The 27369-nt window shown below is 45.2% G+C and overlaps 1 protein-coding gene across 2 annotated transcripts in view; it reads right to left on the reverse strand.

Annotated features, from left to right (window-relative positions):
* The window catches only part of MAML2 (mastermind like transcriptional coactivator 2), a 400939-nt gene that overhangs the window by 127931 nt on the left and 245639 nt on the right, over positions 1 to 27369 (reverse strand). For both annotated transcript variants that reach the window (XM_070384305.1, XM_005899502.3), the window contains exon 2: positions 1915 to 3447. In XM_070384305.1, coding sequence (XP_070240406.1) covers positions 1915 to 3447 — 1533 coding nt within the window. The remainder of the gene's footprint in view (positions 1 to 1914; positions 3448 to 27369) is intronic.

Below are 27369 nucleotides of genomic sequence, written 5' to 3' on the forward strand. Positions count from 1 at the left end.
GTAAAATGAGATACTAGTAAGGGAGACAGAAGTCATGTCAGTTATAAGTAGTCAATAAATCATGACTCAGTAATATCTCATTATTTATTATTTCCACTTTTACAGTCAGAAGTCCAGGCCCAGGAAATGTAAATCACTACCCACTCACCATAGTGCTAGACAGAACTAAGGTTAGTTCTCTTTTATTCCTTTAGTATTGCTTATGTTAAAATCTGAGACTGACTCCAAGGGATCTCCTGCATAAAAGTAATGCTTGCTAAAAATATTTTGATATCATATAAGGCCTTTTCCATGATAAGCACAGTAATAGCCAACTTTATTCTAGATGCTGGCCTGAGAAAGATATCACTTATTCTCCCCAAATCCTAGGATATACATTACCACCCTCATTTACAGGTGAGAAAACTAAGGCTTACAGAGGTTCACTAGTTTGCTTGAGGTTCATACAGCTAGAATATCCGAGTAAGAATTTAAACCCAGATTCAGTCACAGCAAAATGGCTACACATAATATTAGAAAGTAATTCCACAATACTGTTTGTTTTCAAATGATCCCAAAATTACCCATGTTAAAAATGGAACTTTGTAAAATATACACAGCATTCTACTCTGAGTCCATTCTTCACAATCTACGATAGAAAAACACACTTTGTAGGCGGTTAAAAACTGAGAGCTGTACTTGGGACACAGCTCTTGAATCCTGGTTGGGTCTGGTTTTCTCCTGGCATATATCTAGGGCGAAGGTTAGCTTGGCCACGGTCTGTGCTGCTGGTGGCATTCTTTTCTGGGCAGCAGCCACACAAACTACTCGAGGAATATGACTGGAATTAGGCTCTGTGCCGTCACACTGTCCTGACATATTGTTTTGACATGTCACATGCTGTCTGTGCTTGGACACTAACAGAGACCTGTCAAATTACATGCACAAAGCAACATTCAGTCTCCCTTCCTGCCTTCCTGCCTTCCTGCCTTCCTTCCTCCCTTCACTTATTCCAGGAAGGATTTTTTTTCCTTTCAAATTCTCTGGGGAGCAGCTCTGATTCACCAGTGTATGCTCTGGAGACAGAGCTATCTCCTCATAGGATTCCTATTTGGGGCAGAATAAGACCTCCGCTTTATGTTAACTGCAGGATACAAGGTAACCACAGATTTTTTTTTTTTTTTTTCTGTTTGTAGTCATGACAATTTCACCCTTTAACACTTAACTCACACTTGACTTTCTCCAGCAATCTTCCCTGATGTCCCCCTGCTCGGTAAATACCCAGCCTTCGTGCTCCATATCATTATCCTTTCCACTCAGTATTAAAATGATTGTTTTTAAAGCCTGTCGCCCTCTCCAGACTGAACTTGCAGACAGAGAACACGTCTTACTTGAGATGGGTACTCAAGCCTTATGCACGAGTATGGAGTTACAGCCGGATCTACTATGATGGGCTGGACATTTAGACACTTCAGTGGGTTGGTGTGGGTGGATATTCGCCATTCAACACTCTTAATATCACGTCTGGCCTTATTTCAGTACTCAGCATAATCGCAACATCATGCACATGGCAGGTACTCAGGACATGCATGTCGACTTAGTGACTGATTTATCGACTGAACGAATAGGCACCAGGCATGGGCATTATCAGAAGATTACTGACAACCGGACATGTCACGAAAGGCACCGATCCTCAGGCAACATTCTTAACAAGCAAGAGCAGACCCCAGAGACAGAGCCGCTCTACAAGGAAGATGCTCTTGCCACCGGACGCCTCAAGGGAACCCTCAGGAGGTCTTCAGAGGCATCTGTCAGGACCACTGCTGTCTTTGGGGTCTTGATTCTGTCCTGACACAAGCACAATGGTAACCAGAGCATGGTGACTGAGCTCCGTGGTGTCTGGGGACTCTGGGTGGGGAGGACCGCGGCCCTTACCTGTCTGTGCTGCTGGGAGACTTGGTACCCCAGTCCCGTGATAGGCTGATTCTGCATCTTCTGCAGGAGGATCTTTTGCTGCAGTGGTAACGGAGCCCTCAGCAAGGGCTGGTTCGAGAGAGGCTGGGTGGGTTGGGCCGCTGGCTGCTGCGCTTGTGGCTGCTGCTGCTGCTGCTGCTGTGGCTGCGGCTGCTGCTGCTGTTGTGGTTGCTGCTGTTGTTGTGGCTGCTGCTGCTGCTGTTGTGGTTGAACCGTGATGGAGCTCTGCTGCGGCTGCTGCTGGGTGTAATGCAAGAGTGAAGGCTTGCTCTGGGAAGGCAACACGGAAGGCATCTGCTGGTTGGCTTGATCCGAGTTAAAATGGAACAAAGGCTTGGTGCTGCCATGCCGGGGCTCCATGGCCGGGTGCGGGTTGTTCAGAAAGCTCCGGCTGAGGTCCTGTGGCTTGGGCTGCAGGAGCACGTCCAGCGGCCCTCCCTGGGCCGAGGGGCTGGCCTTGAACAGGTAGTTTGCCATGACCTTCGACTGGTTGCCGCCGCCCGTGACCCCCGGCATGGGGGTGCTCTGGGGGCTGAACGGCTGCTGGCCGAAAGAGGGGCTAGGGATTTTCTCCTGCCCGAAGGGGCCTGGGGAGGGCCCTGCCGAGGAGGGCAAGGCTGGCCAGCTAGTGGGCTGGTGCTGCTGCTGTTGCTGGTGCATCCGGACATGCTGCTGCCGGTTGGCAGCAATCTGTTTGAGCTGCTGGGCGTGGGATACTTCCTGCCAGCTGGGCAGGGCCCGGGCCGCTCCGGTGGCTGGCGGGGGCTGCGCCTGGCTCTGGGGGACTGAAGGGATCGGGGATGAAGCAGAGAGGCCTGAACTGGCCATGGAGAATGCGGGTCCCGCGGATGAGGGCCTCAACTGCGGGGAGCCCGAAGGGCCCTGGGTCAGGCCAGGGGAGTATTCGCTTTTGATCACCGTCTTCTCTAGGGGCAAGGATGGTCGGGGAGTGCTCCTCTGGCTCTGCTGACCCAGGTCGATGTTAAACGGGTCATCCTGCTTTATGGTGGCATTGATCATGTTCTCCAGCTCAAGGTCACTCATGGGAGGCACAGATATGTTGGTCAGTTCGTTAAACAGCTCCTGTAGCTCGGGATCCATCAGCTGCTCCCCGGGATCATCTCCGTACCTGTTAGAGAAAATATTCTCCTGGGTCACTTGACCATCCACGTGCTTGCTGCAAGAGAGCGTCTCTCCAGGTTCCTTCTTCACTTCCTTTAAGCCCATGTTGAACAGACCATTTCCAGGAGAGTGTGTAGGAGGGGGCGGCAGCGCAGCAGTCTTTCTCAAGGGTACTTGGCTCATGGGCAAGGTCCCCGACATCATCTGACTTTGTCCATTATTTACTGGGAGGCCCCCTGGTCCTGCAGCGAGATTTTCGCCGACACGGATTCTTTTGATATCAAGGAACGAGTTGTCGACGAAGCCATTGGGCCTCTTGCTGTTGGCAGGAGACAGGTTAACGATCTGTTTTCTTTTCAAGGAACCCTGGAGCTGAAAGACAGATGGGGAATAGAAAAAAAACAGAGCATGAGATATTAATCCAGATATGCGTGTAGTCAAAAGAGACAGAATATTTGAATGTTCTTTCATTTACACATGTGCAGGATGAATTCAAAAAAGAAAAGCACAAATGCAGCCCAGTCTGGAAGATAAGGAAACTTAACAGTAGCACAGACAGAACAAAATGTTTCTGGAGGAGTAGGTCAATGAAAGGTGGGAGGTCACAGAGGTTCCCATGATTGGTACCCTGGTCAGTGGATGAAGAATCCATCACATGTCATCGGGAGTTATTGATAATACCTATGGTTAATCACCAGAGTGGTGCTATTTTTTGCAACAGGCCAAACTATTCCAATGCATGCACACACAACCCACACAGACGCAGGCCACTGGACTGAGCATAATTTTGACCAAGATGGGAAACAGCGCAGAGTCTAAAGCTAAAACCCAATTTTCAGTTTCTTTTGCAGAGATTCAATCCCTTCACCACTCTTATCCTCTAAGTGAGTAGGTAGAATGTTTGCCTTGTCTAAGGAGACATTCCCTCTGTTGTTTAATTAGTTTTCTTCCTATGATTCTGCGGCTTTGCATTCAAACCCCTGTAGCAACACTGTGTGGGTGCATGGAATCTACGGTATTATCACTTATCATCTGAGACCCTCTAAGCACAGATTTTCCTGGGGATTCATTTTTCATGTGGCCTGTCTCTAAGACTTTTAGCCAAAACCGAGGTGTAGAGAGGCAGTACTACATGATGGTTAAGTACTCAGGCTCTGGAACTGGTTAAGGTGAGCTCAGATTCCAATCTGTCACTGAGCTCTCGACTTCTCCAAGCCTCAATTTCCTTACCTGGAAAATGGGCACAATAGCACTTAACTCAGAAAGTCACGAGACACTGGTTATCTAATTTTACATATGGTATTGTATATGTTTCAATGCTACTCTCTCCACTTGTCCTCCCCTCTCCTCCCCACTCTGTGTCCACAAGCTTGTACAGGAACTCAAATCCAGTGCTCTGTGACAACCCAGAGGGGTGGGATGGGGTGGGAGGTGGGAGGGAGGTTTACAAGGGAGGGGACATACGTATACCTATGGCTGATTCAAATTGGTGTACGGCAGAAACCAACAGAATAGTGCAAAGCAATTATCCTCCCATTTAAAATAAATAAATTTAAACAAAAACCAAAACAATTACAAAAAAAGAAAGACATAAGACATGCAAACATTTAGCACAGGGCTTACCAAAATAAGAACTCGATAGAGTAAGTATATTTTATAAAAAATATGGCTTATTATATTCTCAAAGAGGAGCATCTCTCTAAACAGCAACAAAATATTAAAGGACTTCAGTCACTTATTCAGTGATTAGACTGTATTCCATTAACTTCAGAGATTATATAGAGAGATTTAAGAACCATACAGTCACACCAGTAAATTAATAAGAAACATAAAACATACACCATTGATCTTGAGATGCTTGTTGCTTTGCCTCTAAAGCGGGAGGCTACATGTAGGAAAATGTGGCTTTCCCAGTGCAGTTGAACCATGTCAATTATTTATGTTTGCTCAGGATAACCAGAAATTACCTGAGGCAGAAGGACATTTCCCAGATACAAAATTCTGTCACTTCTCCCGTTCTCCCTTTTCTCTTACCATCACTCCCCCACTGTCCTGAAGATTTCCAGGTAACTTAATTAGAAAGTGAAATTAATATAGCTGAGCACCTATTACTTTGGCCACCTGATGCGAAGAGCTGACTCATTTGAAAAGACCCCAATGCTGGGAAAGATTGAAGCGGGGAGGAGAAGGGGATGACAGAGGATGAGATGGTTGGATGGCATCACTTACTGGATGGACATGAATCTGAGTAAACTCCAGGAGTTGGTGATGGACCGGGAGGCCTGGTGTGCTGTAGTCCATGGGGTCGCAGAGTTGGACGTGACTGAGCGACTGAACTGAACTGGGTATTTCAAAAGCGTGTGTCATTTCCACTATTTGATGCTAGAGTCAGCTTGTTTAGGGGTAGGATTTGCCTTGTGTAAGAGGGAGGGGGCAGTGAGTACACAGACATCCTGAATTTCTGGTCACATGATGAGGAACCGGAGAACGGCGGGGATACGGTCTAGGACTGAATGTGAACAATATGTTTCTTGTCATGTAGTTCAACAATACCTGTTTCATTAACCCATTACCTGTGGTTTTGCCCCCTCATAAGTGTATATAATCACGGTGGATGTACCATGTTGGTATAACCAGTGTTAATTTTTTACCATTGCTAATGAGTAATCAGGAAAAGGAACCTGACCCAAGCTGGGCTAATCATTCCTTCCAGGAAGATTTTGAAATTGGAGAAAGTGAAACTAGGCTCTTTTTGGGTGGCTGCATGGTCATTTATGGGCTTCCCTTATGGCTCAAATGGTAAAGAAACTGCCTGCAATGTGGGAGAGCCAGGTTAGATCCCTGGGTTGGGGAGATCCCCTGGAGGAGGACATGGTAACCCACTCCAGTATTCTTGTCTGGAGAATTCCATGGACAGAGGAGCCTGGCAGGCTACAGTTCATGGGGTCACAAAGAGTTGAACATGGTTGAGCAACTAACACTCTTAACACACAGTCATTTATAAAACTGTGTGAAGTGTTGTATCATTAAACCAACCAGAGCCACAGAGGAAGAAAGTCTGTAGAAAGAGAATGATGTAGAGAGAAAGGACACAAATTTTGAGAGCATCTGAGGGCCTGATTTCAAGGCCACCTCTACCACTCTCCTTGTTTTCCTCGATACACTGTGGAATCTTTATAATAAAGTCTCCTTTTTCCTTAAGCTAACATGAGTTGGGCTTCTGTTACTTTCAGCCAAGAGCCCAAACTAATAAGTCCCATGAGATCTAACATTTGGTGATGAGCAGTTTGCAACAAAGGGTAGGGAGCTCTTTGTCCCTGGTTGTGGAGCTCTTATTTTATAAGAGACGACATCTTTGCTGTCTCTCCATGTTCCCTGACTCCCAGGGTCATCTCTCCCCGATCGAGGCCAACATTACCACAGGACACTGTCAGTCATCAGAACATTTGGCGCCCACTGAACGTGGTCACTGTCCCCAGGGGGTCAGAAGGAGCACACACCGCAGAGTCAGCCACACTGCCTCAAAAGTGGCCATGCTGATTTATTTCAGCATAAGTTACATTTTGAAGTTTTTTTTTTTTTTTTTCCCCACGTTGAGTAAAGAACAAACAAAGGAAAACATTCTTTTTCCAGGTTTGGGTTATTGCCTTTGATTTATTTTCCACTGCTTTGAAAAAACCTGTTCATCCAGATTCTCCTACTGCTCAGGCCACTCCCTGGGCAGCTCAGTACATACCCTGGGAAGCAGCTCCAGCACTTTCTCTAAGTTACCAGGATTGGAGAGGCAGTGATAGAATTAGCGGTGGTAGTAGCAGCAGTAATATAATAACAACAACAACAAAGTCATTTATTGAGGGCTGGTGTGCATGGGCTTAGCATATTAATTATGCTAAATTAAATCTCATTTAATTATCACAAACAACTCTAAGAATCCTTGCGACAACAACTCTGTAAGGTTGATACTGTTTCTACCCTCTCCCCTCCCTTTTACTGGTGACCCAGTTGAGGTTGGGAAACTGAATAACTCTTCAGTTCAGTTCAGTTCAGTCGCTCAGTCATGTCCAACTTTTTGCGACCCCATGAATTGCAGCACGCCAGGCCTCCCTATCCATCATCAGCTCCCAGAGTTCACTCAGACTCACATCCATCAAATCAGTGATGCCATCCAGCCATCTCATCCTCTGTCGTCCCCTTCTCCTCCTGCCCCCAATCCCTCCCAGCATCAGAGTCTTTTCCAATGAGTCAACTCTCCGCATGAGGTGGCCAAAGTACTGGAGTTTCAGCTTTAGCATCATTCCTTCCAAAGAACACCCAGGACTGATCTCCTTCAGAATGGACTGGTTGGATCTCCTTGCAGTCCAAGGGATTCTCAAGAGTCTTCTCCAACACCACAGTTCAAAAGCATCAATTCTTAGGTGCTCAGCTTTCTTCACAGTCCAACTCTCACATCCATACATGACTACTGGAAAAACCATAGCCTTGACTAGATGGACCTTTGTTAGGGTCACACACAAATACTAAGCAATAAAGCCTAGAATCAAACCAAGCATTCCCATCATAGAGCCTGTGCTGGGTAGTAAATGGTACCCAGGCCCTGAAGAGGGAAGTGGTGCCCACACACAGGTATTGAGGACACTGGCCCAGGGTCTAGTCCTGATTCAGGCATTAATTTGTTTTGCTATTTTAGGTAGCAAATTTTCTCTTCTATGGACCATAGTTCCCTCCTTTATAAATAAGGTTATCTCTGAGAATGCTTTCCCAACTGAACCCAGAATTGTGTTTTTAGGCACATGTAACATGGTGTAAGGAGAAGGCAATGGCACCCCACTCCAGTACTCTTGCCTGGAAAATCCCATGGATGGAGGAGCCTGGAAGGCTGCAGTCCATGGGGTCGCTGAGGGTCAGACACGACTGAGCGACTTCCCTTTCACTTTTCACTTTCATGCATTGGAGAAGGAAATGGCAACCCACTCCAGTGTTCTTGCCTGGAGAATCCCAGGGATGGGGGAGCCTGGTGGGCTGCCGTCTATGGGGTCGCACAGAATCGGACACAACTGAAGTGACTTAGCAGTAGCAGTAACATGGTGTAAGGTCTCCACCAAGCATAGCTGGATGGATGACTTAAGCTGGGGAATAGAAGTCTTCCCCAGTGACATGTAGAAGACATTTCTATGGATAAAGAGATTCCACTAGGACTTTATCAGGCATGACCCTTAACCAAGAGAATTGGGAGATAGTCTATGTCCTGCCTTGTAGAAGCTTCTCATCACAGTTATGTCATCAAGGCCCAATGAATGCATAGAGGTGGCGGCACAATACAATCTCAGGGATTCTCAAAGTTCAGTCTTTGGTCTGAAATATTTTCTTTGTTGGACTAAAATGCCTCTATCAGATATCTGGCTTGGAATGATGACATAGAGTCTCAAAAAGCTCTGTGACAAAATGCAAATATTCTAGGAGTAGAGAAGGATCACAGAGAGTCATATCATGAAGAAATAGTAAGAAATAGTTTGTTCAAAAAATTCAGTGCCGCCTCATCAGGCCAGGAATGGTCCTAAGGGAATGAGACTCAATCAGAAGAGTGAAGACATTGGTTTACATTGAGAAAGATGGTGGCTGGACTAAGGAACTTGCGAGCTCCAACAGTGTAGACCTTCAGGTGGCTGGGAAGATGGGGGCGGGGGGAGGTAGAGGCAGGGTATATCCTGAAGGCCAGAGAGGCCAGACAATTTTCAGAAAGCAGTTACCAGTGTTGAGAAGGTAGAGGAAAGAAGTTCCAAAACAAATCTGTCAGTCAGGATGATGCACCCCTTAAACCCTGGGTAGGTCCAAGGCCAAGGGACGACAATAGTCTTAGGGACCCATGAAAATAATTTAAGATGGAAGACAAATTGAACTTTTAGGTTGAGAAAATGTTTTAATACATAATACGTTGTGTTGTCTTAAGTTGTGTCCAACTCTTTAAGACCCCATGAACTGCAACCCGCCAGGCTCCTCTGGAATTCTCCAGGCAAGAATACTGGAGTAGGATGCAATGCCCTCCTCCAGGGGGTCTTCCTGACCCAGGGATCAAACCCATGTCTCTTGCATCTCCTTCACTGGCAGGCGGGTTCTTTACCACTGCACCACCTGGGAAGCCTTAGTAAAATCTTTATCTTAATGTTAACACAGTTATAAAATATCATTTTTAAGATTTTTATAAGGAAGAAGGGCCTTCGAAAGCAAGACTGTCCAAGGCCCCCCAGAGGCGCTCCCCTGAGAACTACCGCATTCTGAATGTTTATTTCAAGGCAGATGCTCTTCAAAGAAGAGTTGTGTAGAGTCCCATGTAATCGTCTCCCAGCTTTCTGCACATGTGTTCTGATCTTCGTCTTAGAAGTGAAGAAACGGCCACTCCTAACTTTAAGATCACGTAGCGAATAATATGGAGGCGGGTGGCCAACCTGGTCTGGTTCCAAATTCCTCCTCCTTAATCAGTAACTAGACTGTTCACTTTTCCTTTCGGCCTTTCATTCGCCACATGCCAACCTTGTTCTCAACGCTGGGCACGCAGAGAGCCAGGACAAAGGGGTGATAGAACGGAGACGCATGGCAGGCACAGGGCACGGGTAAGGGCATTTGGGGCTCAGAGGGATGGACACGACAGAGAACGGTGTCGTCACTGGTTGGAGGTTTACAGTGAAAGCTCAGAACATCGCCCTCGAGGCTCCGACAGAAGGAAGGGAGGAGACAAAGGGTCACTCGGTCAGTCAGAAAGATTTACTGAGCATGCAGAGAGGGTTCTGAACCATCCCCTATCCAGTGATCTCTGGCAAGAGAGAAAATACGCAGATGACGAAGCTTGTGGCAGCATGTAAAGGCATCGAGCGAATGCTACATTCCAACGTTTATATTTTTCTAGGTGGACTGAGAGGCACGTTTTTGTTTTGCACAATAAACCTGCACCCCAAAATTACTATGTTTGATGTGTGAGATGATGCATACAATCTCCCCCTTTCACTAGCCATCCAAGGAAGGGACTTCTTTTGGAAAGGATTTCAACGCAGCAAGTCTTGTCTGGTTTGCATGCAGAACTCACCCTACTTCCATTTGCTGAGATCCAGTAGCCTGTTCCCTTTCACTCTCATCCTTGTTCTGACTCTTCTACTTGAACACCTCGATGCTATTTGAGGCCTGCGGTCTCTACCGGGCCTGCCTGCCTGAGACACGGTGGCCTGCCTGCCCTGAGGGCTTCGGATGGAGGTGCCGAGAAGCAAATGGCCAAGAAAAAACTAAAGGTGGAATGGGGGCTGCAGGCCCCTGATAAACTCGCCTTTTTGAACAGCTGTGTTCTTCTCTTTCAAAGGACTCGAAACATAAACTTCCTGGAGGGATTTAAGAATGCCATGATTGCACAATCCTCGGGTTTCTGTTTCTTTCCCTGCCCCCATCCCTTTCCACAAAATAAATGCATTCTTTGTCTCCTGTGCTGCCCTGGAAACAGGGAATACGCTACACAAAGGTAACAATTCAGTCCATAGGTCACAATTTTTTTTTCCTTAAGTAGATTTCTGTCTTTTTCAACAAGAAATAAATGTGAGAACTAAATTTACCACTGCCTAGGTCCTTATGTGGGTATCTTGGTGCCATCACCGGTAAACTTTGCTCAGGCCATTTTACTCATGGCTGATGAGATATAGGGTTGAGGGTAGATAACATGAGAAGGGGGCTTCCCTCATAGCTCAGTTGGTAAAGAATCTGCCCGCAATGCGGGATTCCCGGGTTCAATTCCTGGGTTGGGAAGATCTCCTGGAGAAGAAAATGGCAAGCCACTCCAGTATTCTTGCCTGGTAAACCCCATGGACAGAGGAGCCTGGCGGGCTACAGTCCATGGGGTTGTAAGAGTTGGACAAGACTTAGTGACTAAACCACCACCACCATCATGAGATCCACCTCCACCCCAATAATTTATGACTCTTGATTTGATTCTTGAAGCAAAAATGTTTGAGATCCTGAAACAGTCAGTTCTAGCTCATCCCAGTACTTGAAGGTAAGACTGGTTCTTCCCTGGCTCTCCTGCCCCTACAAAAATGAGATAGGGTTTTAAAGCCTTCTGCTGAAGACATCAAAAAGCTCCTAGCTTCTCCTTTAGTGCTTTCCTGTATTGCGAGGTACTGTTTTATGTCCATATAGTAATTAGATTTGCCCAGCTAGATTTCAAGCTCTTTGAGTGCAGACACGGTGTCTTATGGCTTCCCAGGTGGCACCCATGATAAAGAACCTGGCTGCCTATGCAGGAGATCTAAGAGACACGGGTTCTATCCCTGGGTTGGGAAGATTCCCCTGGAGGAGGGCATAGCACCCCCCCAGTATTCCTGCCTGGAGAATCCCATGGACAGAGGAGCCTGACAGCCCACAGACCCTACAGGGTCGCAAAGAGTCGGACACGACTGAAGTGACTTAGCACTCGCACACATTTGACTGGTTCCTTTTAGTCCTAACCACAGCGCTGGGAATATTGCAGGTGTTCAAAGAGTAGTTTGTTGGATGATCTCAGTACTTGGGAAGTTGGACCCTTCTAACTGCTGAGCAGTAAAACAATGGTAAGAAGGCTGTGGTAATTATTTTATTAACCAATTCACAAGCAATTTAGTGGTTCCACTAGAGTTGTGCTTTAGCAATCACTTTCCTCTGAACCCTGAAGTCCAGGAATAAGAAGCCCTGAGAACCAGAACAGTGTTATCATCCACATAAACCAAATGTGAAGGGGCGTGTGAAGCTTCATGATGGATTCCACGGGGTGCTGAGCCTCCTGAGTGGATGCCAAAGCTTGCATGTAATTCTTGACTCCTTCTTGACTCCCTGCCCCATGTGAATGAAACCACTGCTGCTCAAAGAAGTTGGGCATGCTTCCTATATGATTTTCAGGAATTTCCATTTTTACTCCTTCAGAATAAAGCTTTTTTTTGGGGGGGGGTGAGGTGGAAGGTGTCAGAGAAGGCATGTTAGATCTCTATGGAAAAGTTATTCCGTAACTTTGTTCCCTTAGGTCTGGACTCTAAGAAATGTGACTACTTAAGTCAATAAAACAGTTTTGTTTCTTTTTAATGAAACCAAAGATAAACTTTTCTGTAGATACCAGAGAAGTGCAAATTCAGGATCTTTGTAGAGAAAACAAGTCAACACAGTGTGCTTCTAAAGATGGTAAATGCCAAAGAGTCCCACATTCAAAACTTCTTTAATGCTTCTCCCTCCCCTTGTATTGTCATGGCTACTTATAAAAGAGTAACCAGAAGAGCTGGAGATTTCCTCAGAAACACACTCCTCATTACAGGGCAGAGGAAAGGTGTTTCATTATGGCATTTTTCAGTTTGCACACTTCTATCCCTTGTCCTTGGAGAATGTTCCAAGTTTATCATCAATTCATAAAACATTCACAGAGGGAAGAGAGATGAGAAATAGGTTCTCTGAGGCAACTCAGAGATGTAGATGTCTCGTTTTTTTTTTTCCCTTTAATTGAAATATAGTTGATTTACAATGCTGTATTAGTTTTAGGTATACAGCAAAGTGATTCAATTATGCATACATATGTATCTATTCTTTTGCAGATCCTTCCCATTATGGGTTATTGCAAGATGCTGAATGTTGTTTCCTGTGCTATACAGTAGCTCTTTGTTATTTACCTCTTTTATATTCAGTATTGTGTATATGTTAATTCCAAACTCCTAATTTATCCCTCTCCTCTTTCCTTTTGGTAGTCATGAATTTATTTTCTATGTCTGTGAGTTTATTTCTGCTTTGTAAATAAGTTTATTTGTATTATTTTTTTCAGATTCCACATATAAGTGATATATGATATGTCAGACATCCTGTTTTATCTAGGTGAATAGGAGGCTGTGCGATCTCAAAAGAGGATGAATTCAGCTGCTAGTGAGCCTGGGATACGAAGGCTGCTCCCCTCCTAATCACTGAGCATGAACCAGGCACTTCTCTCACTGTAGGATGGGAGTTTAGGACGATCAGGGACCTTGTAAGAAAGCACCAGCAGTGCTCCCAGCTCAGGACAGCACTCCATCACTGGTGGCTCTTTTCCAGGAGAAAAGACAGAACTTGAGTCTGAGCCTGTGAGATGCTTCCTGCTGTCCTGACTGTTACATGCCAGGCATATGCTAGATAAAGGCAAACTGAAGGCAACAAGATCTTTTCCTCATGTGTAAAACAGCATTTGTTTACTCATCCATTCAACAGATATTTACTTAGCATTCAACATCTATTTACAAGTAGATGTTCTGTGAGGCTACGAGTGTCTTAGGGTTGTTATTTAGAGCACAAAGAGCCTGCAAAATTGGTCTTGGAACACAGTGCTCAATAAATGTGAGAGCTGATAAAACAAACAAATGAAAAGGAAGGTACTAGTCTGTCTGGAAATAAAATGGAAAGTAACAGTGCGATGTGATGGTTGCTCTGCAGAGGGGAGCATGGGATTACAGCTGTGGAGGGGAGTGGCCTTTGCTTGGAAAGATAGGAAGGAGTCCCTCTCCCTTCTAAGGAAATGCCCCCCGATATGCAAATAATTGTTGGACAACATTCTGCTATACTGCTAGTGACGGTGTCAACAAAACTTGTTGTCTAGCAAGAGGGGAATGTTGAAATGAAATTAGAAAGTTCAAGGTAGAAGTATTCTGCCATAAAGAAGGCTGAGAGCTGAAGAATTGATACTTTCGAACTGTGGTATTGGAGAAGACTCTTCAGAGTCCCTTGGACAGTAAGGAGATCAAACCAGTCCATCCTAAAGGAGATCAACCCTGAATATTCTTTGGAAGTACTGACAGTTAAGCTGAAGCTCCAATACCTTGGCACCCTGATGAGAAGAACGACTCATCTTCTTGGATGAAAAGACCCTGATGCTGGGGAAGATTGAAGGTGGGAGGAGAAGGGGACAGCAGAGGATGAGATGGTTGGATGGTATCACTGACTCGATGGACATGAGTTTGAGCAAGTTCCAGGAGACAGTGAAGGACAGGGAAGCCTGGCGTGCTGTAGTCCACGGGGTCGCAAAGAGTAGGACACAACTGAGCGACTGAACAACGAATTCTACCATATTGTCTACTAGCTTAAGCAGTGTCACTCCAGATCCACTCAGCGGTAACCAGTGTGACTGGTGACTATCTCCTTGGTCATTCTGACTAGTTGCTACAGTTGTCACAGAGCAGGGCCCTGCGGGGCCACCTTTCAGAGATGGATCCTCTGAGTTTGACAGAAAATGAACAGAAGGGTCTATAAAAGCCTGAAAAACCCAACCACTTTGTGCATGAAACACTTTAATCATGACTCATTTTTTGCCCAAAATATATTGAAGCAAAAACCAAAGCAAATGTTTTATCAAAATGTTGACAGTACCCTGGAAATCTCTAAATGTCCTCCTCAGCAGAATGTACAATGTATTAAGTACCATCAGTCAAGAGGCTACTCTCCTCCTCAGCTGGAGGGCCCACTCTGGAAGCTTTCACTCTAAGGGTCCGAGATCAAGGTCAGTGCATCTGCCCTGTGAGGGCCCCCGTTCTGGTCTCCCTCATGTTCTTTCTTCCTGCTTTAATGATTTTAGCACGATCTGTCTAATATTGTCTTTGGTCACTGATTCAGGTCTGCCTGTCTTTCCACTTCCTAGTGACTCCAATAAGTCCGTGGAAGAGACAGCGTTTGTCCATCTCATGTGCTCACACGAGCTCAGTCCAGCACTAGCTCCAACTCGCTGGTGGATGATTTGACTTACTGGGCAGCCAGCGATCTGGGAACACTCGATGAGCCAGTTTACGGGACGGCCATGAGCCTTTGCCATTGGCCGTGAGCCACGCTCCCTTCATAAACTATAGGACTGATTCTTGGCGGCTCTCTGACCAATGGTGGGGCTGCCGGGCGCTGGGCCGAGAAGTACTGGAGTGAGAGGAGAGGCACGGGTGTTCTCAGAGCGTGCTCTTCTTTCCTTATGCTGGTGGCAACTGGACTCATTCCAGAGCGCTTGCTGGTGTGAACGTCAGGAACACCCCCAGGTGGCAGAGAGCGAGCCCTCATACCATCCCAGAGCTGTCGGTTGATTCATTATTTGGGGATTAAACCTGGATACTGGAAAGCTCCCCCCTTTTTGTAAAATAATAATAATCATAAAACCCTCAGCAACTCCTAATTCCAGGAGGCGTTTCTCTCTTATCCTCAGTGGTTTGTCTGACTTTCGTAGCTACTAAGCTTCCCTATTCCCCTCAGTCTCCTTGTCTTCGACCACGGTCTTCCTCCTTCCCCAGGCCCCCTCTGCTTTAGGCACAGTGTTAGTTACCCACTTGCTGAGAATCTGACCCCACATTTTGCGTCTCCCCACATAACTGCCTCTATCCCCCACACGAATGCCATGATCCCAGTGTGCTCTCACAGCAAGGAGACGGATGTCCCTCTCACGCCTACGCTCCAGCCATATTGCTTTCTAACGATTTCCCCAAACATAAAAGGTGACTTCAGCTTCAGGTCTTCAGTGTGTAATGTTCTGGAACTCTCTATCCTCTCTACCTCTTTCCTTTCTTCCCATAGCTAGCTCCTTCTTTTCCTCCATGGTGACCCCAGCAGAGGTTTTCCATGAACATTGACCTAAAATACGCCCTCAGAGTTCTCTCCCATCTCAACCTCTTGATTGTTCCCTCTATAGTGCTTATTGCAATTCTGGAAGACTGGTGTTCATTTGGTTCCATTTTTTAAGTTCATCTCCCATGTTATAACGAGCCCCAGAGAGGGAGGCTTGGTGTCTTGGTGACCACTGTACTTCATGTCTGTCTTGTTGACCACTGAACTTCCTCTCTAGTGTAATGAAAACCAATAGGAGATAAAAAAAAATTGTTTAAAGTAAGTGAAAATGGCTAGAAGGAAACACTTCAAGATTCTGAAGTACTTTCTGGTTGGCAGGATGATGATTTTTCCCTCCCACTTTCTCACGTGTCTGTGTCTCCTAATTTTTCTACATACAGCATCTATATTACCTATGGAATTAGGACTGAAGTGAACGTGTTATTCAGGAGGGCTGCCCTTGCTAAATAACCACCCTTAACGAGTACTTGGTAGGGCGCTTGCTTCTGATGGCAGGACGTCCCATCTCCCTGGGCCCCAAGCAGACTGGATCAGGGTGGCCATTTGATTCAAACTGAACCATGTTAATGATTATTTTAGTAATCGGAAATTGAAACAAGACCTTCTCAACAGTCTGTGCACTTGAAATGGGAGAGGCAGAGGGCTGCCCGTACAGGAATCATTCTCAGTTGTGGACAATGAGCGGCAGAGAAAGCAAGTCTATGGAGATTGGAGAATGAGACCGATGCCCGGGATAGTCAGGATGAGAGACCATGCAGAAAGAGAGGAGGAGGGGGAAGAAGTGGGGGAGAGACAGACGAGATTCCTGAAGCTTTCCAATTCCTGGTTCTAGCCCTTTGGGAGACTCGGTTGTATTTCCCATAGTTGAGATACCCTGTAACCTTCCAATAAATCTCCCCCCAGCCACACACCTACACCTTATCTTCCCCCTTTTGATACTTTAAGAGGCCCTCTGTTACTGACAACAAATGATTCTCAACTAAAACACAGATGTAATAAAACCAATAATTATGTTCCAGTTAGAGTTTTCATAAGGTAAATGCACTTTTTGTTTTTGATTGATTAACATTGAAAAGCTGAGCAGAGGCTAAATGCACACATTTACTTTGGTTTCTCTTTCAACTTTCCACGTGTGGTCATTAACCCAGCTCTTCCACAGCCTTTATGAAAGGCGAGCATTATGAATTAAGAATGAGGGCGGCCGTTCCATGACAACAGCATTCTAACAGGGTTCCCATTGTCTGCACAGAGCTCGACAGGGCCTAACCCAGGGGAGGTCCAGAGATGATATCTCCACCAATCCTCCCTTCAGTGCACAAGAACATCCTGAACATAAGACTTCCATCTGAATCATGTTTAGACAGCCCAGGTCTGCAACGTGTTAACTGGTTTGGATGTGATCACCTGGAGACAGAGGTGGGAGGGATGAGCAGACCTTTTAAGAGGTCCCTGCAATTTCAGGCTCATCTTTAACTCCATTACAAAGGAATGTTAAGCAGCATTTAGAAGGTAGTTTGGCAAAGTACCTGAAAGCACCTAACAGCTCCTTTGATGTTCTTGGCATTGAGGTCATCATTCTTTTGAAACTTTTGAAGAAATATTTTTTTTATAGCAACTGTATCTAAGTTCAATGCAGGGTGTTGATGTGTGTTTTCTCTGGTCTAATGTTAACCCGAGTAACTATGAACCATACAGAGAGATGTTCCTTTGGGGAGACCTCAGCTTTCACTCCAGCCTGTGTTTATTTTCACATCAAAGACACATCTAAGGGGAAACTGCTTAACCGGCTCTATGAAACATGAAGAGGTTTACAGAGATATTTGGTCATAATTGAGAAAAAAAAAAAAACAAAAACCAAAACCTACACTTGAGATAATTTAAGCCTTTCATGCCCGGAAATGAGAATGCATAATGGGAGATAGAAAACTTCCTTTGCTTTCCAGGAAGGTCTGAATGCAGATTATTTTTTTTCAAGCAGGAATTAAAATCCCAGTATTTGCCATACATTCATGGGAAATGATTGTTGATGATTTAAATGACATGAAATGAGGGACAATAAAGCCTTTATAGTGTTTGCAGTTCAACTGCTCTTTGAAGCAATGTCCTATAGCAACACAATGGCCTCACTTTGATCTAACCTGCTCAGCCCAGTAATTACATGACTGAGATGAATTCTCCACCTGACAGGTTCCAATCCTTCATGTGTGGCCATATTCTTTGAAGAGGGAAAATAAACCCACCTAGATTGGAAAACAAAACTTTAAACAAGTCAAAATTGGGACTCAACAGTAATTCCCTGTGTCAGAGCAGTAGGCTAGGCAGAAAGCCTTTTCCCAGCTGATGAGAACCTCTGTTTCCTAGGATAGGCTTACATTCTTCTTGAAACTTATCTTTAAGCCGAAATATGTCACGCTTCCTTTCTGTGAATTCATTTCATGATAAATCAACACTCATCATTCTTAAAATAAATGACAGCAGAATGTACTAACCCGGGCCTTGAGTTGACTGCTAACTGACTGCTCCCTGATGGAAAAAAAACAACAACAACCCGTCCACCCCATTATGAATGGCCATGGGATAAATCAGACAAGTAAAAGAGCTCATTTTGCACCATTCTGCTAAGAAAACTGTTTACTGTCTTGCTTGAGTCTGCTTAAAATATTAAAAGCACAGTCTTAACTCAGAAAGCTCCTAATCCTCCAAAATATTGCTACTGTTTATTTCATTTGCCTTTTAGATACAACCCAGGACAGATTTAAACTGGGAAAGCTCACCAACTGTAACCTTGTAAATTGCTTTTAATCCAGGATGTCAGCAGGATTGATGCCTCTGGGACTTGAGCCCCTATCCCCAAACATACATTTCTTCCCTGTACCTGGCTCACGATTAATATCTTGTATCCACTAGTTGGATTTCTAGAGGATAAAATACTTCCTTATACATGACTGGTTCTCTGCATTTGTCATCTCTCCCCATATGCCATTTCAATCTCAAAGAGGGTCTTTCTTTTCAACCAGTGTATTTCTTTCACTGTCCTCAAATCCCAGACCAAAATGCACCCCTTCTCAGAGCCTAACTGCAATCACTGCTCTACTATTCTGGTCCCCAGTAAACTACTGTATCCATGATTTGCTTTCTTTGTGTTTTTAAGGCTTCTGGTTTATAACTATTATTATATCTTTCTCAGTGGCCCCAGACAGATTGTAAACACTGTTTTCTGTTTTCTAATGTCTTTTGAGGCAATAATACATTGTGGTGGTTAAAAGTCCAAGCTTCGACCTCAGAGATCTGGATTTAAGTCCTGTCTCTGTCAGATCCCCTGGAGGAGTAAATGGCAACCTACTCCAGTATTCTTGCCTAGAGAATTTCATGGACAGAGGAGCCTGGTGACCTACAGTCCATGGGGTCACAAAGAGTCAGACAACTGAGAAACGAACACACACTAACACTTATGTCCTCTATGAGAGTTTGAATAGCTTAATTAACCTCTCTGAGCCTCAATTTCCTTCTGTGTATAATGGATATAATAGTTCCAACTCAGTAGTTATGTGTATGTCCGACTCTTTGCAACCCCATGGACTGTAGCTCTCCAGGCTCCTCTGTCCATGGAATTCTCCAGGCAAGAATACTGGAGTAGATTGCCATTCCCTGCTCCAGGGGATCTTCTCAACCCAGGGATCAAACCTGGGTCTCCTGCATTACAGGCAGATTCTTTACTGTCTGAGCCATCAGGGAAGCCCAGCTCAGTGATAGTGAGCCTAGCTCACTAGTTAGAGTTAGTCTCAATGAGATAATGTCTGTAAACTCTGAATTCAAAATGTGACAAATAATTAAGTTTTAATAAACATCAGCTATTATCTTCATCTAGTTTTCTGGGTCTCAACAAAATCTGGATGAGTGTTCAGCACACAGCAAAAAAGAGGAGGAGCCAACAGCATTCACCAAGTGACCACTCAGTAGAAAGTACTTTTCATATATCATCTCACTGAATTCCAGCTTCCTGACTTGCTATCACTGTGACCACGGGCAAGTCACTTAACTTCTATACCTCAATTTCTCATCTGTAAAAGGTATATATAAAAATGATACTTACAAAGGTGATGCAAAGGTTAAATAAATTCATGTAGAGTGCTTAAAACAGCCCTGACATGCAGAAAATGACCAATAATACCAGCTGTTCTTATCATTACTATTAAATCCTTACTACCTTGAGAGGAGATATAAGGAAACTAATTTTATAGATGAGAAAAATAAGGCTACAAAAATTTAAGCCACTTGGCCAAGCTAATAACTGAACCAGATTTGCCTGACTGTGAAAATCCATGCTGTTTATGAAATGCATTCACTGGAGAAAATTTCCATTTCATGCTAGGGAGTTATTCCAGGGAAGCACTAGAGGAACAATGAGGTCCTCAGGTAACTGTCCATCGCAGGTAAGGGTAAGAATGAGGCAGGCCTGCAAGGTGGGTAAGAGGTAAGGCCACTGAGATGCAAGAGATGACCTGCCTGGCTTGCACAGCATGCAGAGAAAGATGAGCTTAATTGTGGACCCCATACATAGGCATCAAAGGGCTAAGCAGGGGAGTGACATGATCTGTAAGGTATTTTAGAAAAATACTCTACCAATCAAATATTTGTGAGTGGATTGGAGAAAGGAGAGCTTAAGCCAGCAGACCAGTGAGAATGTCTCAGCTCTCAGTAAGGGATGGTGAGAACTAGACTTGAGATAAGATGGTGGCAGTGTAAATGGAGGTGATGGGAAAGAACGTAGGAACCAGGAACCAAGTGAACTGTGTGAGTAATTCCATGTGAGATATGTGGGAGATTCGAAAAGACAGAAATGTGACAGACGGAAAGGCCAAATCCAGATTCCTGGATTAGTGACTGAGTGGATGATGGGGTCATGTGTGAGAAAAAGACGGTAGGGAGAGGAGTACGTTTCATGATGGGGGTGGAGTGTCAGTCACTCAGTCGTATCTGACCCTTTGCGACCACATGGACTGTGGCCCGCCAGGCTCCTCTGTCCATGGGATTCTCCAGGCAAGAATACTGGAGTGGGTTGCCATGTCCTTCTCCAGGGTTCATGATGGAGGTGGGAGGCAAATAATGGGCCTAAGTTGGCACATGTTGGATTGGATATGTTGTAGGTCACGTGAGTGGAGATGTCTCCTTACTGATTAGATATTTGGGTCTGTAGATCAGGAGCAATCCTTTGGCTGCCTACAGAGTTTGGGTCAAAATGCATCTAAGCATCAGTCAAAGGAATGAACGAGGTTGTGAGTCCAAACAGAGTTTGAAGTGAGAAGAGAAGAGAGATGGGAATGGAGCTCTGGGGAGCACCAAAACTTAAGGATAGAGTGGTTTTGAGGAATGAGGTAGAGGAGATGAAGAGTTGAAGGAAGAAAGGAGCTTTACAGAGGGAGGGAGCAACCTCACCCAATGATGCAGAGGTCATGTGGAATAAAAGCAGAGCTGTGGGAGGAGACATATGTATACCTATGGCTGATTCATGCTGATGTATGGCAGAAACCAACACAACGTGTGTGCCTGCTAAGTCGCTCAGTAGTGTTCCACTCTTTGTGACTCTATGGACTGTAGCCCACCAGGCTCCTCCATCCATGGAGGAGGCATGAATACTGGAGTGGGTTGCCAGGACCTCCTCCAGGGGATCTTCCCAACTCAGGGATCAAACAGCACCTCATATGTCTCCTGTACCAGCAGGCAAGTTCTTTACCACTCGTGCCACCTGGGAAGCCCAACCATCACAATATTGTAAAGTAATTATCCTCTGATTAAAAATAAAACAAACAGAAAAACAATCAGAGCTGTATTCACAGCATCTGACATTTGATGATGGTTGGGGTAAGAGTCAAATCACAAGGGCTGAAGACAGACTGGGAAGTCACAGAAGGAAGCAAAGTGGGTACATTATTTTTCCTAAAAGCTTGACTGAAAGAAGGAGAGACAGGATAGCAGCAAGAAGGAGTTACCTGCCTCATCAGTTTTTACATCCTTCACAGAAGTCCGTACAATACTTTGTAAGGATGCAGTTAGACATTTTTGAAGGGATCATTCTGTCAACTTGCCGAGCCCCTTTGTCTCATTCATTTTCTTCCATGTTTTCTCCTCTTCTCTATTAAGGGAGGTAGTGAGGCTGAGTTTCCTTGTTCAAATACTAGATAGAGTTCGCCTGTTTTTCCACGAGTAAACAGACTGCAAGCACTAGGAAATTCTGTATGCATTTGAAATCAGCCAAGAAATAAGAGAAGTCAGGCCCCAAGAACGATAGGTATCACTGAGAAAACAGAAGTGCTGTATCCAAGTATTCTTTTCCTTGGGCTTCGTGTCCAAATAAATGAATATATAGGAAAATCCTGTTTGAGGGACAACAAAAAACTTCCCAAAGGAAGATGGATAGCATTGGGTGGCTTCAGTGAAAATTTCAGTAGCACTGATTTGCAGGAAATCTAAGGATACTAAGTATGAAAATGGAAGTGTTAGTTGCTCAGTCATGTCTACTCTTGTGACCCCTGTGGACAGTAGCCCACCAGGTTCTTCTGTCCATGGAATTCTCCAGGCAAGAATACTGGCGTGGGTTGCCATTTCCTTCTCCAGGGAATCTGCCCAACTCAGGGATCGAACCCTGGTCTCCTGAATTGCAGGCAGATTCTTTACTGTCTGAGTCACAAGGGGAGCCAAGGATACTAGAAGCCTATTTAAAATGGAATCCTACTTGATCTTGATAACTGATGATAGTTCAAAGCATTGGGATTGGGTCTAATCGCTTGTTAAATTAAGGTCACATATGGGAATTGCTTTTGTCCAGATAGTTTCTTGCTACAGAACAAGAAGGGTCTAATGAAGTTTGATCTTTGGATGCCTATCACCATGTATTACGAAGCCTATCATTTTCTCCATCAAAGAAAACACAGAGAAGAGGGAGAAGACGAGAGAACAATCCAACAACCTCTATCCATCTAGGCATCAATTCAGACTATTCTCTGTTATCTGTGTTCACTGAACAAGCACACATCATTTCATTTCTTGCTTTGGCTTCTCATCGTATTTTTAAACTTTCAATATCATTTAGTAACATTCTTTTTTCCTCCAGGATATCTCGTGTCACAGGTGCCTTTTTCTTTCTCTTTAGTACTGTTGGCAGTAGAAAGAGATTTTTTTTCTTCCTGTCTCCCACTGACCTTTGCCTATTCCTAGCAAATTCATTGCTGGATGGCAAGAGCTAACACGGTCATACGTAGATGCAATTTATCTTTGCACGCAGTTGGTCTGCGTGCCTGTGTCTGAGAAGTGTGCTCCTATTGTTTGACTCCTTTTAACTCCACTCAGATCTCTCTAATCACAGTTTGGAATTCACCTGAATTTCCCTGCTGTGAGAGCTGAAAACGCTGACATCAAGTTGCCAGGACCACCACAGCTCTGAAAAGGAAACAGCCCTTCTTTATTGGTGGGACCCGTTAAAAGATATGAATGGGCGGTTTTTTAAGTAAGATGTTGCATACACATGACCTTGAGGTGCTTGACAGTGACACTGCCCCACATGTTGGCCATCTCCTCCATAATTAAAGAAATGCTTTGTAAAAGAATGGAGCTGTTTGATTTTCACACTGAATCATTATTCCGGGAATTCAGAGCCCACAGCTTGCTATGTGTAATCCAACGCATAGAAAAGGTTCATACAAATCTTTTCATGGGGTTGAGAGAGTCTTAGACATTCTAGCTTCATTCTTCTCTGAGGGAGAAATTTTAATTTCTTATGATTTATGTGTCCATTTTCAAGTTCAGTTGTTTTTTTTTTCCCCTTAAAAAAAGTTGCTATAGCAACAACCACCCATCACAGGTTCTTCCTTGAGTACTTATAAAGGCTGCCTGTTGACAACAAGCAGATCCCGATGCCACATGGAAGGTCGGGGAGAAACATAAGCGTGGCAGAGGGAAAAGATAAACTAGATGTGAAAATAAACAATTTTTTGAAATGGCAATGGACACACCCACTGATTAGACAGGGCACCCCATACAGATGAAGGTGGTTTCTCTACAACAACAACCAAGCCACCATTTACATGGTGACCAGGCCTGAAGGCCCTTGAGGGAGGTGATAAAGAGGAAATGGGACTCAGGGCACTGCTGAGGAGAGTCGGAGCTCTGGCTTCATGCTTGTGGCGTGCTGGATGACCTGAAGGAACATCCATCTTGAGAGAGTGGGCTTGGGCCTGCCGCTCTGCGGTCCTGGGTGACAGCAGGGTTCTGTCTAAGAACCGGGCTACGTCCCCTCTGCTCTTGTAGGGGCAGCTGAATTGGCACAGACAGAATAGACTTGTGGTTGCCAAGGGGGCAGGGGAATGGGGGAGAATGGGGTGGGAATTTGGGGTTAGCAAACTAGTACACATAGAATGCATAAACAACAAGGCCCCACAGCACAGCATGCTGCTGCTAAGTCACTTCAGTCGTGTCCGACTCTGTGTGACCCCATAGACGGCAGCCCACCAGGCTCCCCCGTCCCTGGGATTCTCCAGGCAAGAACACTGGAGTGGGTTGCCATTTCCTTCTCCAGTGCATGAAAGTGAAAAGTGAAAGGGAAGTCGCTCAGTCGTGTGCAACTCTTAGCAACCCCTTGGACTGCAGCCTACCAGGCTCCTCCGTCCATGGGATTTTCCAGGCAGGAGTACTGGAGTGGGGTGCCATTGCCTTCTCCAACAGCACAGCATAGGGAGCTATATTCAATATCCTGTGATAAACCATGATGCAAAAGGATATCTAAAAGGAGAAAGTATATATATATATATGTGTGTGTGTATGACTGAATCACTAGGCTGCATAACACTCTAAATCAATTATACTTCAATTAAAAAAAAAGAAGGCTGATCCACTGGGTATGCTCCTTGACTTCCCTCAAATTTCACCAATAATAAGTGTGCTGAGTGCAGTTTCTGAAATGCCAGTAGGATATGGACGCCATCTGTAGAACCAAAAAGGGACCATTCCTCCACCCTTCTCTCCTCTCTGTGCTTCCACTTCCTAGGCCAGGTCTGGGGAGGGGGCTCTGACCTTCCATCCTTGCCCCAGCTTCACCCTCCACGACTGTGGATTTGACACCCAGGCAGTAGCCATCCCTTCCTTGTGTAACTGAATTAGTTTGAAGGAAAGCTGGCAAGACTTGACCTGCTCACCCCGTTCTGTGGAATAAGGGGCGTACCGGGTCTAAAGTGAAGTGTCTTCTGAAAGAAGTGGGAAAGGCGAGGCTAGGGGAGAAAGTGTCAAAGCCCCCAAGGCAGGTGCTGAGAAGAAAAGCTGAGATTTCCCCTTGGGGATTTGTCAGCAAGCCTCTGCCCTCTGCCCTCTGGGCCCACTCTGCCTTTGAGTCATGCAGAGTCGGAGAGCAACAGGCAAGAATGCAGACATGTGTTCAGCCTCATCTTTTACAAACGGTCAGAATCCAGCCTGCCTTGTGCACTGCACAAAAACAGGCCTAGGTTTTCTAATAGACACACAAGAGGCAGAAGAGAAGGAAAATAGCATGTCATAGAGAAGTCTTTGAAAGAAAAAAACCCCACACTTTGTAGGGGTCTCCCCTCCCCCAACTTTCTTAATGACAAGTAAGGGATATTCATGTTTAATCATGCCGTTCAAAAAGAAACATTACTGGGGCAAAATTTATATGAGAAAAATTTCCCTGCTCTGCGTTGGTTTTATTTCAGACTGCTAGTTACTTTGAGTCTGTATTTTCAGATTCTTTCTTCAAACATCTAGGCCCTTGGGTTAGTATATTAGCTCGTTTTATATTGAGAATCTCATTACATCAAGTAAAAAACCCTAAGTCTGATAAAATGATTTACCCCCTCAATTTAACTTTTATTTTAGTCTCCCACCAGCTTCCCTGAAGTGGGTTTGCTGCCAAGTTATAATACTATTTTAGACTGAGTCATCCCGGCACAACTGAACAGCTTTTACTCTGCTCCTAATGTTTCCCTATCCTTGTTGTTTGAATAAAGCGAATGTGTTCTTCTACGGGTTTGCATTTGAAATGGTTACTAACGAGGGAAAAAAGGAAAAAAAATGGAGGCTTAAATCCAGGGTGTTTGGCCCTGAGGGAACACAGAGTCTCCTCCCTGCATCTCTATGGCTCCCTAAAGGCGGGTGGAGGGCTATACATTTTTAAGCTCTACTGATGCCTAGAAACCACTGGAAGCGCATGAAGGCAGTGATATATCTGAGTACACAATGCTTCATTTATTCATGGGGAGAAAGTATTTGGAGTCACTCACAGAGGGTGTGCTTAGAGGCGCCTCCTGGAAAAATTAAAAATAAAAATCATACAGTAGGTGAAGTCCTGCTCCAGGAAACTGGCATGCCATTATCAGCGTTGCGGGGTTTTGAAAAATAAAAAATAGAAAAAGGAATCTTCTGAGGGAAATCCAGACCGTTCATTCTTGATTGCCCAGACTTTGCTCCGGGGCAAAAGATCGTCCAGACTGAGACATGAAGAGTGATGATTCCTGGTAAGGAATCCAGGGTTTCCCAGGTGGCGTTAGTGATAAAGAACCTGCCAGCCAATATAGGAGATGCAAGAGGCGCAGGTTCAGTCTATGAGTCCGGAAGATCCCCTGGAGGAGGGCATGGCAACCCACTCCAGTAATTTTCCGTGCAGAATCCTGTGGACAGAGGAGCCTGGTGGGCTACAGTCGATAGGGTTGCAAAGAGTCAGACACGACTAAAGCGAACAACAACCTGATGTAGCTTCTCTGTCTCAGGGTCATTGTTTTATCCTCATCTGCTCAACTCCTTTTCCTTCTCCCTTCCTCCTCTCTCCCCACCCAAAACCTCAGCATTAAAGGAACTCCTGCAGTCGGCTCCAAGTAGTCTTGGTTTTGCAAGTCCCACTCTCGGTGTTCTGGCTCCTTCGGCTGTGATCTCATACCCACACACCTCCCTACACATCTAATTGATTTCTATTGCTGGCGCTGTGGATGGGAAAGCCTGAAATATTTTCAGAAATAAAGAAGCAGCATCTAAAGTTCCACCCAACAGAGAAGCCCCCACCATAAAAGGAAATTGTGGATGCTGAAACATCTCTCTCATTGTTGGACGGCCCTGAGAGCTGGTTCAGTGGCAGATCTGAAGGACATACACTTAGGCGTCTTTGTCAGCAAAAGAGGCTCAGGCCCCATCTGTTGGGCTCCCGTGGCGAGCAGTAGGTAGAGCTGGAATGTGAAACAGAGCCAAGAACTCCAATCCCGACAGGCAAAGAGGTAAACAGAAGCGGGGAGGGCGGGGGCGGGAAAAGGTGAGCTGTTGGGATTAAAAACACCTCAACCCAGAGTCTCCATGGGAAGCAGAGACAGTGAAAGGGAGGCATCATTAGAAACCCAGGGTGTCAGAGTTATATTTCTGCTGAGGTTTTGAACCAGGAAAACCAGAGGCAAGAGGGGACCAGTAGGCTCCTGTGTTGGCTGAGGCCACCCTGGGAATTTCACACACAGAGAAGAGGGGCTGAAGCAAAGGAGGTCTGTCACTCAATCGTGTCCGACTCTTTGTGACCCCATGGACTGTAGCCCGCCAGGCTCCTGTGTCCAAGGGATTTCACAAGGCAAGAATACTGGAGTGGGTTGCCACTTCCTACTCCAGGGGATATTCATGGCCCAGGTATCGGACCCATGTCTCCTTCAT

This window comes from Bos mutus, chromosome 15 (assembly GCF_027580195.1).
Source record: "Bos mutus isolate GX-2022 chromosome 15, NWIPB_WYAK_1.1, whole genome shotgun sequence".
NCBI classification, from domain to species: Eukaryota; Metazoa; Chordata; class Mammalia; order Artiodactyla; family Bovidae; genus Bos; species Bos mutus.